Raw genomic sequence first — 18,248 nt, 5'->3', positions numbered from 1 at the left:
AAAAAAATATATTTGTCTAAGCCTTTGCTTGACAGACATGTGAAATTGTTAAATAAAATGTGTAAAGAACAATGAAAAATTTTACTTTATTTACAAATAGTCCCAGGCGTTTTCCTTAGGAATGCTTAGAATTTTCTAAGCAATGCTTTCTCCTCGTCACTATCCAGTAATTCTTCCAGAGCTTGTTCCACCGTAAATAGTTTACTGCTTGCCATCATAAAAGTGCTAAAACAATAAATAATGCTATAATTGTATGTGTGTATATATATATTATAATTATTCTGTCTCTCTCTCATATCTCTCTGCGCACATTTCTGAGTATTCTCAATGTTGAAAACAGTTGTGCTGCTTAATATTTTTATGGAAACCGATTTTTTTTCCAGTCTTTTTTGATTAATAGAAAGTTCAAAAGAACATAATTTAATAGAAATAGAAATCTTTTATAAATCACTGTCATTCTTTGATCAATTTAATGCATTCTTGCTGAATAAATACAGGTTTACATGCATCAATGGTCAAAAAACTGTTTAATTTTCTCACAAAATACATTTGCACATCACCACATTTTCAATGATTCTCAAACGACTTGTCAGATGAATCATTCTCTCTAAATCCCTCCGCGAGCTATTTGATAGCTTACTCTGATTGGCCAGACAGCTCAGTCTGTTGTGATTGGTCTACCGCGTATAGTGCCGGTTCCGAAAACAAAAACGCCCATTGGCTTCCTACACTGTAAACTAAACACAGTAACAAACAATGATGTCGATTTTACCATATCAATCCGAGCGTGAGTCCGATGATGAAATATTGGAAGAACTAGTTTTTCAACCCAAACATCCATCGCAAGGACAACTCGAGCAGGACGTTTCTCAGTGATACACTACTCAGTTTGAAGTACATTATGAGATGTGGCAACTGTAATTCCTCACCATAAGCATTAACAAGTGCATGTCCATCAACAAACCGATCATTTTACTTGTAGTTATTTATTTACAGAGTATTTTTATTTTAAAATCTGTTTAAATCTAATTTTAATGTGCTAATTTATTGCGGTGAACATGTGGAAACTGTATCAATAACAGTGCATACATTAGCCGAGCTCTAGCGTGAATGACTGATGTAACATAAACGTTGGTAAAAACAAATCTTGCTCCATGCTTAATCTTACCTCAAAGTAGTGAGAACGACAGACAATCTGCATTAATAGACACAGATATAGGTAATAGTGGCCCACAACTGATTAGCAGAAGTATTTCAGTAAGTATTTTCAATAAATTAATAATGTGAGTTAACCAGTTAGCAGGAGACCTACACAATGTGAAGCTCAAAACGAACTATTTTGAACACCATCTTTCAAGAGCAAGCGGTTTGCGAATGCTGCATTGAACTCAGAGATTTGAGAAGAAGTCTTTAGTAAAATAAAGGGAACACAGCACAAGTTTAGGATTACACTGCTGTGGTATCGTGGTAAAGATGAATTGGCAGTGAAAAAAAACTGGCTTTACCTTCACATTAAGGGTGTCACGATTTCGATTTTAAATCGAAATCGATCTAAATTAATTCACAAACTAAAAAATCGAAATAAAAAATGGAATCGTCGATACTGCCACGCCCCCATGCCGCGCCCGTGATGGAAAGTTCGGATCGTTTTACTGACTCTATTGTTCAATCTCGTTCATCAAAATTAACTAATCTTTTTTCTAGTCATTTCGGGGGCTTTAAATGTTATACTTTTAACAGGCAAATTCCCCGAAAACATCCACCTACGCAATCTTGATCATATTCTGTATTAAGAAATCATTATAATGCAGTCTAAAGTAATTTACAGGGAACATTAAAACTTGACCTTCCGAGTCTTTTGTTCATTTGTCGCGTGACAGAGGCAATGAACGGATCGTTCATGAACGACTCATCACGGCGCGGGAAAAAAACACACGTGTTGAAAGGCTGTCCTCTAACATAGATTCTATGCCCGAGCCCGAACTTGGCCGATATTTCCCGTCACTATCCTCGGGCCGGGCTCTTGATCTATAGACGTGCACTCCCAACGCAATAGAGTGCGGCGCGGGACTAGATTTGTCTATGTATCTATCTAAATATCTATGAATAAAACATATAAAAACTAATAATTTTTTTTCATCTGTTGCAGAAAAGCAACAAGAACAACTAAAACAAAATAGAAACGATTTACAGGCCAGAGTTTCTATTTATAACATGTTTGCAGCGTTGAGCGATTTAGCCAATCACAGACATATGTGTTGATTTCTTGAACGCAATGACCAATCAGAAGCATTTAAGATAGACTCTCCTCACCGCTCAAAACGGACTTTTTGTTCAGTGCTGAATTCTGTAAGCTGGCAAATCCTCTAATTATAACAAACAAAGTGTAGGCTATATATTATGAAAGATTCATTGTGCAGTCAGCTCCACTGATAATAACAGAGATGTGTGAGATTGCGATGAACTGATGTCAGCTTTTTAGGAGCAACAGCAACCTGTGCTTAAAAAAAAAATCGAGAATCGAATCTAACCGTGACCTTAGAATCGAAAATGTAATCGAATCGAGGATTTGGAGAATCGTGACACCCCTACTTCACATTGTAAAGCACAGCATCTTCTCGACATGATGCTGTCCTGTCCAGTATCCACAGGAATCAGTTTTCCCTCGTGTCTGCACGCGCAATATGCTAATGTTTCGTCTTGACGTCACAACGAAAAGGCTTATGACTCATTTGAAAAACGAATCATTTCATTGACTCAGAGTCGACTCTTAATTTTAAAAGACAAAAACTTTAAATACGATGCACTTTCAGATTTAAAACTTTGCAGTATGTTTTCATTCACTTAGAGCTATGTTACACACTACATGAAAGGTAATTTTCAAAAATCCATAATAGGGTTACATTAATGTTAGAAACAGTCCAAAATTAATTTTTCAATTATAATTTTTCTGCTGAAAAGAACGATTCGTATAGAATGATTCAGAATGATACATTATGGGTAAACTATCAGTTCTGCAGAATTTAACTGATTTTCCTTCACAATAAGCATAAAAACCATGACAAAATATGTGCTGATTCTGTGTGGTGTGGGTCTCCCCATAGCATCTATTGTATGTGTACTTAGTCTCTTGTCAATAAATATAGTTACAGTAAATGGTCATAAAGGAGAAGGAATTTCAGTTCTCTTTCAGTCAGTCACGTTTGACGTTACGTCAGAATGGTAACTGACAAATTGGGATCTTGCCAGGGAGCCCAGTCAGAGCCCACTCTGCCATCTCTGCCAGTATTTTCTTCACCCTCAACCAGGTTGGATCTACCCCAGAGACCTTCCATATGTAGCACTGCCCTAATGGCCAGTCCATATGCGTAATTTCCTCATGATACTTACCTACGCGCAGGATGTGGCCTCCGTAGTGTTCCTTTCCGCTTGGACAAGGCACACTTTCCCAGTGTTATCCAATAGAAGGAACAGCAGTGATCGACCTTCTCTGCGTAAATCCCTGTCCCATCTTCTGCCCCAGCAGGTGCAGGGGATCAGGTGGCTTACACGGAGCGCTGGAAGGGGCAGCAACAGTGGCGCTTTGTAAGCTCCCAATGCGTCAGTTACAGTTCTACATTCAGCGTGGGTATACCGTTTATACCCACGCTGTGGGGCGCACTATGCAAATCTCTCACGCCAATGTCCATTGTCTCATTTAGTTACACTCAAAGATTATTATGCTCTCTAGCGAGATCCTAATTTGTCGGTTACCATTCTGAAGTAACGTCTTCGTTCCCTCCTTCAGGGAACAGAGGTTACATGAGTAACCGAGACGTTATCGATCCATTTCAGTTTACCATTTGAATTAATACATAACATGAGCTAAAGAATCATTATCTTTTTAACTCAAGAGCCTGTAAATTCTGCTCCGGCTATAATCACATGATTTGTCTAAGTCACCTGACATCAGAGAGCAGCTCTGCTAGAGGAGACATGAGCTGATCAGGCCTCAGCTTGGGCTGTTTGAAAACAGAGTGAACCTGAACCTCTGAGGGTTTCGTGAGAGTGATCCATGGCAGGGTTGATGTGATCCAGCCGAACTAGGTCAAGTCCTTCCCTTCCATTAGAGTGTCATTAGTTTTCAAAGTCACCATAATATTTTGGTTTGTATCATCCTTGTCAGAATCCTCTAATGCAGATGAATGGGGAAGCTGCAATCTATTCTTCGCCAAGGGGAGGTAATGTCATTTAATTTGCGCAGTACAGCTGATCTCTTTATTATTTTTCTTTGTATTTGCCCATTTGCAGTCTTTACACCTTTTCTTTTCTTCCCAAGACATACACAAGGCATCTTTTCTTTTTAGCTTTTTGTCTGGTCTTTCTTTCAGACAGCGGGCTCTTCCAGTTGTAATTGCACTGTCAGGATCCATCCTGTTTATTCGCTGTGCTTTTTTGCACTGCAAATTAGAAATTCTCATCAGCACTCATTAAAGTTATGTCACAATCAGACAAGATTGACTCTGAAATAGTCAGATACTTGACAGATGCTTGATTCATTTTGTTGCGGATAACAAACTTTTAAAACAATGTTTTAAAAATGTATTAATAAGATTGAACAGGTGAAACGTCTTATTTTGTATTGACTTCCTAAACTGAAAGATCAGGCTGAAATGTTTTTTTAATAGCAAATAGCCTTTAATTTGTGTTTTTTTAGAACTGGCACAATGATGATAAAGGCTTACTGGATCATTTCCTGTTTATAGATTTTTTCTTTAATTAAGATTGCTCATTTGTCCTGCCATATTGATTCTGGTGGAAATAGTTGGCAATATTATGACCCTTGGGTGTTGATTCAGTGTTTTTAGTGGAAGCACACTGTCCTGAATCAAATCCTTCACAATCTCAGAGCACTTACAGGTTACTTTGACCTACTTTCCTAAGTGGGATTTTCAAAGGAAGTACAGTGCCTCCAGCCTTCCGTTACATTTATAATGTTGACCAAGATCTGTGAACATGATGATATGCTGTTAGATCGTTAATGTAAGCCTAATATATTGCTTTCATAAGTATATACATGCAAATCTTATGCTAAGATGGATGTATCTTTGCAGAACACTGAAAACCAGTTCATCTTCTACCAAGGGCATTATCTGCCTTTATTGATTGGGTTTTTAAAATTGATTTATTCTTTTAGGTTATACCTGTGGCAGTCTTGGCTCACTTGGTATCTGAAGCCAAATAGCACATGGGCAAAGTAGTAGTAATAATCCTAATAATAACAATAATCATAATAATAACAAAAACCTCTCACTTTTTATAGAAAATAGCTTGAAGTATAGAATATCCACAATATTGTCTTCTGAAGATCTGCTGAATTGTACTCATTTCCTAATTGATAAACTTTATACAGATATTGAACTGAACTGAATCAACACTAAAATGTCTTCACCTGAATAATGACACTATTATCTATTAACTAGATGCTTTACAGTAGAATTGAATTCTGTTTGCATCATTTGTCATTATTATCCTGTTGTTTATCACCATAACTGCTTTGAAACAATCTGTCTTGTATAAAGCATTAAATAAATAAAGGTGACTTGACTTTGACTACATTATGCAAGTTGCTTTTGATAACAGCTAAATGCTAAATGAATAAAAGTAAATGTATAGGCAAGTAATTGGGCAGCTTAATTACAAAATATAATTTCTTTATGAACATTATTGTTATTTATTTATTTATGAGCAGTATTATTTATATTTTACATGACCAAAGAAGAAGAAAAAGAAATACCATTCACTTAAATCAAAAAATAGTGCTTTGATAATGAATAAATATTAAGGCAATTTAATTACTATTATAAATTGTAAATGTATTTATTTTTAAAAGGGCACATGCTTCTGTCTTCTGCCAAAAAAAAAAAAAAAAATATATATATATATATATATGAAAACAAAAACAAATAATGCTTTGATTTTTACCACAGAGAATGCTTGAGTCCTCTCCGTTGTAAATGCACATCCTCTTTCTCTAAGGGCTCAAGTGGATTGACTGGCTCAATCCCCTGTGTCTTTCATTGTAAACGGGAGTAAATCTGGAGGGGAGAGTAGAGAGAGCAGCTTGTTAACCGCTTGTTGCTCTCAGCCGTGCAAACAGTGAAGTCATACCTTCCAAGGCTTGTTTTGCTCACCGGTGATGTCACCAGCAGCCAATCAGCAGGCGCTGCTGCAGTAGGTAGTGGGTGCAGCGGGAGTCTTGGGTATACGCACAGGGACGCGCTGGCGGCACTCCGGCTCTCATCATCACATCATTACGGGGATAGAGAGGAGGAGGGAAAGCAGCAGCTGAGAATATCTAATCACAGTTGTGATTAAGTCATCTGATTCCCTAGCTTTTTATGTGTGATGTGCCTCACAAAGGAAATTACATATTGAATAAATCAGTTTTAGTCCACTTGGGCTTTGATTAAGCCATACTGTTTTATCTGTCAAGTTAGGCACCTTTTAAGGAAGCTCTCACACTCTTACATACGTTGATTATACAAGTTTTTTATTGGCCACCGTGACCTTAAGTCAAGGTCAGTTTTGCTCTAGAGGAGAGGAAGACTTGATGTTTTATCCTGTCTAATGCAAGTTTTTCATCGAGTCATCTATATCTGATTAATCATATTTGATTACCTATTAATTTGCTATGGGCAAGATAAGCTAGGATGACACGGTGACTGTAGCAAAGGTTGATTGCACTTTCACTACGTCTGTCCGATACGGTTTCATTACTTTAATTGCTTTCTAGAAAATTTGGATTTAATTAAACCCACTCATTTTGACATTTCACTGTTGTTGTAAACAAAATATTCAGCTCTTCAGGTGGGCAGGACATTTGCGGGGTTCAAAAATCTGAGACCTCTAGTGAAAATGATTTTGTTTGCATGTCTTTTTAATTTAGGGCTCCAGACATACTGTCAAGTGAAACATTTAGGAGCTAAATTACTTCTTTTAAAATGACAGATTTGCTGATGATTGCTCAGAAGCATTTTAAAAATAAAGAAATATTTATAAAATATTGTGATTAATATATTTAGTTAAAACTTGAAATATCATTATGAATATGTATCTTTAATTACATGCTGTCATATGAACAACCAGTCAGTTTACAGGTTCCCTATTCTTTTTGTTTCGGACTTAACCATAATGACAGTCAGTTGTGAACCTAGAAATGCCTCTGAATGATTCACTGACTTAGTGAGTCTGATTCAGACTTCTAACTCACAAACCACTTCAACACTGTATTTTGAATCTTTTTGACTGACTTATTAATAATTGATTCATTGAAGAGTCACTTGAATTGTGTTCTAGCTGTGTTTGTTGTTGCTTGGAAACAATACTTGTTCTCACTCTAGAAAAACAAACTTTTCATGACTTACCAATGTTGGGTAGATTTTAATTGTTGTACATTTACATTTTAAGTCTAATGATTATGTTATCCAGCATATGTTTAGGATGATACAAAGAGTCAAGTCAAGTCAAGTCATCTTCATTTATATAGCGCTTTTAACAATATGACCTGTTTCAAAGCAGCTTTACAGTGATAATAAGAAATTAAAGTAACAGAGCGATCCGGCCGCACATTTACACAACAACAGGGCCTGGTGGCTCTGAGAAAGCCATGTGAATCGGAATTATCCCAACAACGTTTTATCAGTACTTAGGTAAAGGCAAGGAGGCCTTCACTAGGGAGAGACTAATTGACACTTCAGGACTTCGATGTCGTCGTGTCCAGGCGCAGGTCCTTCATCAGATCCGGAAACGGCCTGGATCCGCCGGACTGCGGTAAACCTCGGGATAAACAGAGAGACTAATATTAGCGTAGATGCCATCCTTCTAATAATGTACATCAGGATTCATGGAAAGTGTTCCCTTATGCTTGAAGCACCTTGTGCTTCAAATAAAACAACAACTGACCATTTGTTCAAAGCAGTTCAGTGGATCAGTGTCACAAATACGATTATTTGATTAGTGACCAGAAATAATGCAGAATCTTAAATATTTCTTATTTTTTGTCCTAAGTTTTCTTTGTTTTACATTGTTCAAATCCTTTAAGTATGAGACAAAAACCAAACAATCTCATATTGCCATTATTTACTTTTGGAGCCCATTGTAGTTTTTGTCTTAGTAAATAGAGAGAGAATGAGTGTGTATATTGATTAGTAAAATAGTTTCCAGTTTCCGGAGAGATAAAATAGATTTCTGGATTAAGGCTAATATATGCCGAATTGAACTTCAGCACATAGCCTGCAGACTTGCTGATCCATGGTTGATCTACTTACCAAAATCTAATTTCCGCTATTATATGAATCATTGCTCATCAGAGCAGTTTCAGTGTGTGGTTGATTGCTCATCAAAGTCCATATGTTCTCACAGGTGCCCACGGAGTCAGAGAGGAGCCCCAGTTTGTGACGGCCCGCGCTGGGGAGACCGTGATTCTGGGATGTGACGTGGCCCACCCACTCAACGGCCAGCCCTACGTGGTGGAATGGTTCAAGTTTGGAGTTCCCATCCCCTTCTTCATCAACTTCCGCTTCTACCCTCCCCATGTGGACCCAGAGTACGCCGGTGAGCCCTGATAACTTCTGTCTCACTGCATAACATAATTCACATAAATATAGCCATTGTTTTATCATTTGTTATAACTAATAAAGCTTTTAATTAATTTATTTCATTTAATAAAGGAAATTCACAAATTTTAGTTTCAGACATATTCTTTCTATTAAACAGTGTTTTGCATTGATAGTGCCATTTATATTTTATGCACTGAAATGCATTAAAATGCATTTAAACAATTTGGTCTTGTTTTTGGTATAAATGCTGTTGAAATGACTCTTTCCCTTTCCAATTATTACACTTCTAAACTTCTTGTTTTTTTCCTCATGATTTGGCTCTGATTTGTCACATGAAATTAGTGAACAGTAATTGGCTGTTTGATTTGAGATAATTATCTGCAGTCTTCATCAGATAAAACCATCTCCATTAATATATTTGCTATATGAATTAATATATTATGCTAAATGAAAACAATGAAATGACACCCCTACAAACCACAGGAGGTACAAGAGCGATTTGTATTGCATTTAGTCATTTCGACTGAACATTACTGGGTTGGATCTGTTAAGCCTAGTTCACACTACATGATTTTAAGCCCGATTTAAGACCAATTTGCAAATCGTTGAGCTCGCCGACAGGTCAGGGTGTTATTGCGTGCAAATCGCGGGGGATTAGCGGACGATGAACACTCGCCAATCTGTTAGTATGAAAGAGCCAACAACGCATCAAAGACGCTCGCAGACGCCTCGCAGACGCGTCGCCGAGCCTAGAAAAATATCTAGCATGCTAGATATCCAGAGCTGTCGCACGACTCAATCTCACTGATGTCATGAGCATCAGCCAATCACAGCAAGGCATGAGTTGAGGTCACCGGGTAAATACGTGATTTTTGCTGTCAGCTAAACATAAACATGCAGTTACATCTCCGATATAAACATGCTGCACTCACCTCCAACTCTCTCTGTAGCACAGACCTGCTCTTCCCGTAAGCAGATCCACTCTTTCGCCCATACTCTCTTATTTTTTCATTTTTGGCGTTTTTTCTCAGAGCAAATCATCGCGCAAACAGTTTGCAGCACTAGTTTCTGTCTGACGTCCATATTCGCGTGTTGTGTTCTTCTTCGCTGTGTATTGGCGCGCGTGCTGTTTCGCGTCAAGATATACATTAGACAGATTTGTAGACAAGATGGAATCGTTGGGTGACAGAGTTGTTGTCAACTCGTGTAGTGCGTTACCTCCTGTTGCGGATCAATCATGTTGTGTCGTGTGGTGTGAACAGCTCAACAACTTGAACACTCCTGATTTCTCAGAGAGCAAGTCATGTAGTGTGAACCGCACAGTTCAGTCCGACGTTTTAAAATCATGTAGTGTGAACTAGGCTTTAGTTGGATGCAGACTGGGAAATTTAATTTATCACCCACCAGACACAGTGCTTGGCGAATACCCAATTTTATTAACTACTATCATTATTACTATGACAGAAGATAACCTGCTTTTTCGCCAACCATTTTAACTTTTTTAATTCAGTTGTATAAAATAACTTTTTTTATTTTGGATCCTGGTTGGATGTAATAAACAGGTCCATATAAGTCAGGTACAATGAAATTTTGACAAGTTTTAATTTGGTCATAATCTGCCAGTAAATATAGGTGGCTGGTCTACATACCTGATTGTTGGATATGTTACCCGATTCATTTTTTTCATATACATGGTATCGCAGCAGGTCGTTCAGCCATATGTTTGACTCACTGAAATGGAGACACTCACCGTTGGCTCTGAAATCAGCCCAGTCCAGACCCCAGCACATTATTTAATCCCATTCATAGGGGCTGAAAGCTTTATCACAGTGCAAGAGCCAGCCGTGTCAACAGATTATGAATCGAGACATACGGGCTGGTTTGAAGAAAGCTCTTATCTTTTGCTCCAATGGATCTGGCGGTCCAGATCAGTGGACAGGTGGAAGAGGTGCTGAACTCTAGAGCAAAGCATCAGCTGAACAGATGAAAGAGGTTTTGTGCTGGGGTTGGGGTAGAGTGAGGCAGATCAAATATGATCCTTTTTTTCCTAATTGAGATTGAAAATTACATCATTGATAAGAAGTGGAAACAGAAAGGGCATAATTTAAGACCATGTCAGATTTATAAAAGCAAAGAAACTGTGATAGTTTATCAGACGTGGCTTGGGGCAGGATATGCAATATTAATGGCTCTCACTCATGGTGAATGGTAATGAGATGGGCATTTTTTTTACTTTCTCTCATCCAGAATCCTAAGCTGAATTTCCAGCAGTGACTTTTAACATAATGTGCAGTATTTTTTTTTAAACAGATTAAGATTAAAAAAAAAATCTCAGGCTGTTGCTCTGCTGGTGCTGGAACCCTGGGATGAATGTGATTTGAAACCTTATTTGAAGTTTTTTACTCAATTACCAATCTCGGTTAATAAGGCATCTAATTTCCCCTACTTTTATATTTGGATTATCTTTGGCATCATCTAACGTTCACTCAGTTAATATTAAAAAAATAAAGATTATATATATATATATATATATATATATATATATATATATATATATATATATCAAACAAGCAATGAAATAAACAAACAAAAAAACACAGCAATATAAAATACAAGAAAATCTGGTCATGCGCACAGTAAATACTGAATGCTACTAACAAGACAAAAACTTTATCCAAAAATGATTTAAAATTTAAATGAAATAGTTTTTTATTTTATTGCATTTTTATTCCATTGAGCAGGATCCTTGTGGCATACAGTATATGGCCTGTGTGCTTCTGTGCCCTGTATATAAATGAGGTTTTACATGTAGTCTTAGGCTGCGTCGTTCACACTGCAGGGGCTTAATGCTCAATTCACATTTCCAATTGGCCGTTCAAATTTCCAATTAAATGCGACCTTTTGTGATCTCCTGTGAACGTGAACGTGAAATGAAGTGACCCGCATGCACAGAAGAGTACTCAACAGTCAACGGCGTCACTTGATGTTTTACTTCAACGCAGAATTATGTTGCATATCAATGACGTGCGGGTCGGATACATGTGACCTGGCCATTCAGATTGAAGTCGCATTTGAAAAGATCGGATACATATCGGATTTGGACCACATACCCAAGTGGCCTGGGTCACATTTGAAAAGATCGGATCTGTGTCGTTCAGACTGTCAAGAAAAGATCAGATACAGGTCGCATAGGGGCAAAAAAATCGGAATTTGGTCGTTTCAGCCTGCAGTGTGAACGTAGCCTTATTCAGCAGCATATTCCCTCTGATCTCTGGCCTCATAGTGGGCACCGTATCCTCCAGACTAATGACTCAACTCAGCACATCCACAGTAGCTCTGTGTCTTAGTGCGTGAGACCCGGGCACAACTCTCCCAGGCCAGCTGTAATGGTAACTGGTGTGCATCCAGCATAGGTCAGGCATAGATATCCGATATCCACCACAAAAAGCCTGCTTGTCACTAAATGACTCCTTTGTCTAAGCATGGGATTGAGAGATGATAAAGAGGCCACATATCTGAGAGTCACTGTATTATTCATTAATGCTAAATACGGATGAAATAGCAATTCTTTAAAAGTTTTAGCCTTGTTTATTCAGGAACTGCCCCCCAAAAAATATATATGCCTGCAGTTCTGGAAGTCATGTGAGTTACTGCTTTACTGCAGTTTTAAAAAAAATATAGTTTCCGGTTACTTGCATTGGTGTTATTGTCCTTTTGAGTTATGCATCATGAGATACTAAAGGGATAGTTCACCCAAAAATGAAAATTCTGAATTAAGTTTTTGTGTGATTTTTGTATTATTTATATACTATTAATATACTATACTATATTATTAATATGCATTAATTTAATAATATTTAGAATTAGCTTATTATTATTTTATTGTATTATTTATGTATTACTTATGAATATTAATTTAGGTCCTAGTCTTTTTGTTAGGTTAAAAATTGTTCTGTTGTATTTTTATTTTATTTTATTTTAGCTTTATTTCAATTAACAAATTAATAAAAATGTAACCATTTTAGTTGTAATGTGTCATCATGATTTCATGCATTGTGTGCACCTGTTGTCGTCAGTCCCTGATTAGTTTACCTTCCTCCACCTGTGCCTCTTTACCTGCCTCCTCACAGACTCACCGTTTTGTTCATCCTTTGTCAGTTATTGAATGTGGTCCAACTATATGTGTTACTCATCAGTAAACTTTAATGTTATTTGGATCCTGCATCATTCGTCTTCCTTCCACTGCAAGTTCGTGACAGAATAACTGACCCTCTAAACGAGTATTTAATTACAAGGAGATGGACTCACCCGCACTGCACCTCCTTCTTCGCCCGGTGAACCGACGGTGCCTGTGGTATCTAGCCATGATGCTCCAGAATGGTGAACTCTCTCTCACCACTCGAGAGCCCGAGGCATCCACGAAGAAGATCAAAGCGCCGGAGCTTGAGCAGGCAGATCAGTCCATCGCAGAGCCAGGAGCGAACATAGACCTAATAGACCTGTGGTCGGCGGATCCTATTCCCACCCAAGTCCCCACCCTCGTATCATCAGTCTCTTCACCGGTTTCGTCTGGAGACCTTCTTCTGCCCTCTTCCTACTCCAACATCCTGAGCCCATCTCCATTGCTGGAGATGCTCCCTTGGATCCATCAGCACCACTAGTGTCATCAAGCTCCTCGGCTCTGCCACTGCTACTAGCTCCATGCGGCTCACCTGTCTTGCCTCGGGCCCCTCCAACACCAGTGCGGCGTAAAGGCGAGTACCCAGCTACGCACCGGGCCTTCAGGCCCATGTCTCCAACTCAGCCCGTCAACCTGTCACCTGCACCTTGCCTCACCACTCCCTCGTCACCGCCGCGGCCCAGCTGCCCAGAGACTCTGGGTTCCATCGGGACTCCAGGTCGGCCTTGTTGCTTGCAGCTGCTGACACGGACTTCTGGGGTTCCGGCGACGCCTACATCATGCACCCCTACTTCATAATCGGACTCCTCCCTTCCCCTGGCTTCCCCGTCGCCCTCTCTCTCCGTATCATTGCCCTGGCCATTCGGATCCCCGTCAACGCCTCAGTCCCGTGAGTGAGCGGCTGGGCTCCAGGCTTCCAGCGCTTCAGAGTCGCCCCGGTCCGTCAGTCTCTCTACTACGCCGGTTCCTACGTTCACCACGATTCCGCCTCCGTTGTCCGGACCCTGGATTCTGCCTAACCCGTCACTCAGGTCTCCACCCTGGCTCCTCCCACCTTCAGCTTCACCATGGTCCACCATTCCAATTACTCCTCAATGTCATCACCAGCTCCACACCCTCCACCTAAACCTCTGCCTACCTCACAGCGTGACGACGTGCCTACCTGAGGGGGGCGTAATGTCACCATGATGTCATGTATTGTCTGCACCTGTTCTCGTTAGTCCCTGATTAGTTTACCTTCCTCCACCTGTGCCTCTTTAGCTCTCTCCTTGTATTTATACTCCCCGTTCTGTTCATCCTTTGTCAGTAACTGAATGTGGTCACGCTATATGTGTTACTCACCAGTAATGTTATTTAGATCCTGCATCATTCGTCTTCTTTGCACGGCAAGTTCGTGACATAATGATAATAATAAAACTCTTGTACTCACTCTTATGTCATTCCAAACCTGTATGACTTTCTTCTCTGGAACACAAACGTTTTTTTGTTAAAGTCAAACCTGCATGTGTCCATTTCTTCAAAACTCTTTCACATAATAATATATATATATATATATATATATATATATATATATATATATATATATATATATATATATATTTATTCACATACAGGTTTGAACTAGACCTTCAACTAAATGAGGGAGAGAGAAAGAAAATGAGGGAAAATATACTTCCGTACTGTATTGACCTCCACCGTGTCACTTCCTGAGGACTATCTTTAACCTACATCACATGCCAGCGTTGTTTCTCTTGCTCTCATCAACACTTTCTTACAGCTGTAAAAGTAGGCCAGGCGTTTGACCGCTCTCGTTTCGCTTCTGGTTCTCCTTCAGTGTTATTGATCTGCAGGGCCTTACAGAAATTGCTGTGTGTAAGATATATTTTTGAAGTTTTCTGTTTGTGCGACCTTGGTTTGGTCAGAGATGAGATCACTTGCCACAATTGTGTACTACTTCCAGTCATGCCAATAGTGCTGCAATCTATATACATGGAGAAAGACGGCAATATCTGAAACAGTTTGTTTACATTACATTACTTCATCATTATTTCAAACCAAGAATAAAATCTAACAACAAAGATATATGCCATGCTTCACACAAAAGACACATATTTTTATACTGTACAACTAATGCACATGCAAGATTTTCTTGTTCTTTTTTACATAGTGTTTTTATTTTGTACGCTGTGGGACTATAACAGATTCTTTTCAGACTGTGTATTGGCCATGGTAATGACATTTTTATTGAAATATTTTTTTGAGGCCTTAATTAATAGCCTTTAACGCTGCTGTCTTGCAATCCCTCTGCCTGTGCTGATATTGTTTATGGCCATCTGTCCAGCACTGTTGCCAGAATATAGGGAAAAAGGCATAAATCCCCCTCTCTGCTTGACCCTCGAAGACAGCCAGCCAGCTACAGTATATCATAGTGTCACAAAGCATTTGCCCACGTCTGGTGTGGTAAGAGATGTGTGTTTCCTGATTTGCTCATGGGAAGTTCAGAAATTACTGTGGGCCACTTCGGCTCTCACTTCAGCCTTCATGGCCCCTGGACCTGACACTGCTGTTGCCAAAACAACACTCATGAGTGATGCTGTTGTGGACCTGGGCTGTGTACATAATTGCGAGAGTAAAGATAAACAATTAGATTTAATTTACTTTAAATGTGTAAATGGCTGTAGGCTTCTTTGTTTTTTTCATGTACTAAACCAAAAAAAAAGAGTGGTGTGATATTAAATATATTAAAGTATAAACTAAAGTATATACAAATACTATTTTTAATACAAAATGTATAAATTAATTAAAAAAAAAATATTTTAATTTTAAAAAGCATATTTACCTTTATATTATAAATACCATTTGGAATGGCACTTACGTTTTTTTTGATGTCTCAAACTGACTAGACGAAATGGTAATGTTTTGTTATAGATGGGTGTTTTGGACCCTATGCACCAGAGCATCTCTCACATCTTTTGTGTGCCTCTGAACCCCTCAGGTCGAGCCAGCCTGCATGGCAAGTCATCTTTACGCATTGAGAGGGTTCGCTCGGAAGACCAGGGCTGGTATGAGTGCAAGGTCCTGATGCTGGAGCAACAGTATCACACCTTTCACAACGGCAGCTGGGTGCACCTCACAGTCAACGGTGAGTCTTCGACCTAAGTTCAGTTTTCTTCTCATGTCACTTATAGGGTTTAGGTTTGTTTTTAGGCTGACGTTGAGCCTTGGTCAGGTTGAGAAGGTCAAGTTGAACCCAGAGCTTTGTTGTCCGATTGTGTCCAAACCAGATGTGTTGTGATTAAAAAAGTGTGATTCAAGTTTCTTTTATAACTAGTTGAAAGTCGTTTTTTGGCGTTCAGTCTGCTGTTCGGTTTGGTTTCGTGGCATACCCCCATCTACACCAAAAACATTTTGGACCAATATTCCATTCCTCATGTAAATGGCCTTCAAAAGTATTTTGGACACTTGCAGTCAGCCATACTTGAATTTCTAAATGTCAAAATATTAAACCGAGTGACATATGCAAGAAAATTATGCTTTGTTGTTGTTGTTGCTGTTGTTTGAAGTACACTATTGTTCACAAGTTTAGGATCTGGAAGATATTTTTAATGTTTCTGAAAGTCTCTTATGCTCACTAAGGCTGCATTCATTTGATCAAAAATACAGTAAAAACACTAAAATGTAAAATATTATTAAAATTTAGAATAACTGTTTTCTTTTTGAATATATTTTCAAATGTAATTTATTCCTGTGATGACAGCTGAATTTTCAGCATCATTATTCAAGTCTTCAGTGTCACATGATCCTTCTAATATGCTAATTTGCTGCTCAAGAAACATTTCTTGTTAGTATAAATGTTAAAAGCAGTTGTGCTGCTTAAAATATTTGGGTAAACTGTGATAGATTTTCAGGGTCCCAAAGTCATTTTAAATAGATGTGAAATAAAGTTTCTTTCTGTATAATGGTTTGCTTGAGAAGTTTGTTTTTGCTTTCTTTCTTTAAAATAAATGACAGCTTTGATAATTTGTTGCAAGTGTTCAAATGGGCAAGGTTTGCGAGTGCGTGACAAGCGCTCAAACAGAGAAAACCCTTCCACGCACTGTTCTGATTGGCCATTGCTGCAGACAAATAAATCTTGCCGCTTCGTGCCTGATTACGACAGTGTCAGTCTTCCTGTGAGCGCATCATGTCACTGTGCCTTCTCGGTCGCGTTGCCTAGGCAGCAGACACCCAAATCCCCAGACCAGTTACAGTACATTATCTCCAGCTCATTGCTGTGTGATTTACACTCAACCTTTTCCAATAGACAACAGCTGTAAATCAGATCCAAATACGCAGCTCTGCAGTTACAGACAGTGTTGAAATTGTATTATTGAAGTTTTTTTGTAACTTGCTCATGTCTGTGAGATGAACTTGATTATTTTTTTATTTTATTTATTTTATTTGACTCTCTCAAGTGTCAGGGTGGTGCTGATGTCGCTCCATGACATTGTGTATGTGCGTGTATCCATTTATTTTGTAGCTTGTCTTAAATCCAGCAGCTCAGCACACAAGTTGGAGTGTTGACAGGCCAGTTTATCAGCTGCATGTGGATCTGTGTGTGCCCATGTGCCCTGCGGTCATGTGTGACTAACACACTAATATCAGCAGTGTTTCTTCTTTGAGACTACAACCGATATTTCTAGTTCTGCACTGGGCTCGGAAAAGCACGAATATATTCAAGAGCACCGCCAATCTCTTTTACACAGTTTAATCGGAGACTAAACTGTACTTTAGGGTGTACTGTAATATGTTTGCATCTCATCTGTGTGATGGGCAGGTCTTCACCCCTCATTAACAATTACCACTCTCTCAGAGTTGTTTCTGCAGGCTTTTGTGCAAAGATAGAAAAACCCGCAATCATTTTAGTTTTAGCATATATCTATTAATATATGCATAGGGCCAGCTGATGAAGTGCTTTCTGAAGGGTATTTTGTGGAGTGCTGACATGTGTGGGGCCGTTTAGGGGCGGATAGCGTGATGAGTGAAAGAAAGAAATTAAAGCAGTATGTTAGCTGCTGTCGCTATGTGCCTCAGAGCTGTTGTTTTACAGTTCCTGAGATATTTTTGCTCTCTCTCTCTCTCTCTCTCTCTCTCTCTCTCTCTCTCTCTCTCTCTCTCTCTCTCTCTCTCACACACACACACACACACACACACACACACACACACACACACACACACACACACACACACACACACTCTCACTTGTATCGTTTGTATCGTCACATGTCAAAAGTGCTAAGGAGGGGGAGAGGAAGTGATGTAATGGTTCATCAATGCAGCAAGGTTTAGTACTCATGCAGGTGATTGTTGGAACGACACAATGGAGTGTACATCTTTGTGTTTAAACCAATAATTCACACAAAAAAGCCTCCTGAAGCTATATATATACAATATATATATATATATATATATATACACTGTGTATATGT

The 18,248-nt window shown here is 38.8% G+C and overlaps 1 protein-coding gene across 4 annotated transcripts in view; it reads left to right on the top strand.

Annotated features, from left to right (window-relative positions):
• Positions 1 to 18,248, top strand: part of igsf9bb (immunoglobulin superfamily, member 9Bb) — a 143,844-nt gene that overhangs the window by 29,894 nt on the left and 95,702 nt on the right. For all 4 annotated transcript variants that reach the window (XM_077233172.1, XM_077233173.1, XM_077233174.1 and 1 more), the window contains exons 2-3: positions 8,404 to 8,595; positions 15,776 to 15,922. In XM_077233172.1, coding sequence (XP_077089287.1) covers positions 8,404 to 8,595; positions 15,776 to 15,922 — 339 coding nt within the window. The remainder of the gene's footprint in view (positions 1 to 8,403; positions 8,596 to 15,775; positions 15,923 to 18,248) is intronic.

This window comes from Siphateles boraxobius, unplaced genomic scaffold (genome assembly GCF_051911475.1).
Source record: "Siphateles boraxobius isolate OS27281-9 unplaced genomic scaffold, OSU_SipBor_1 18, whole genome shotgun sequence".
Lineage (NCBI taxonomy): Eukaryota > Metazoa > Chordata > Actinopteri > Cypriniformes > Leuciscidae > Siphateles > Siphateles boraxobius.
Note: the sequence above shows the minus strand (reverse complement) of the source record. Positions and strands in the feature narration are given on the sequence as shown.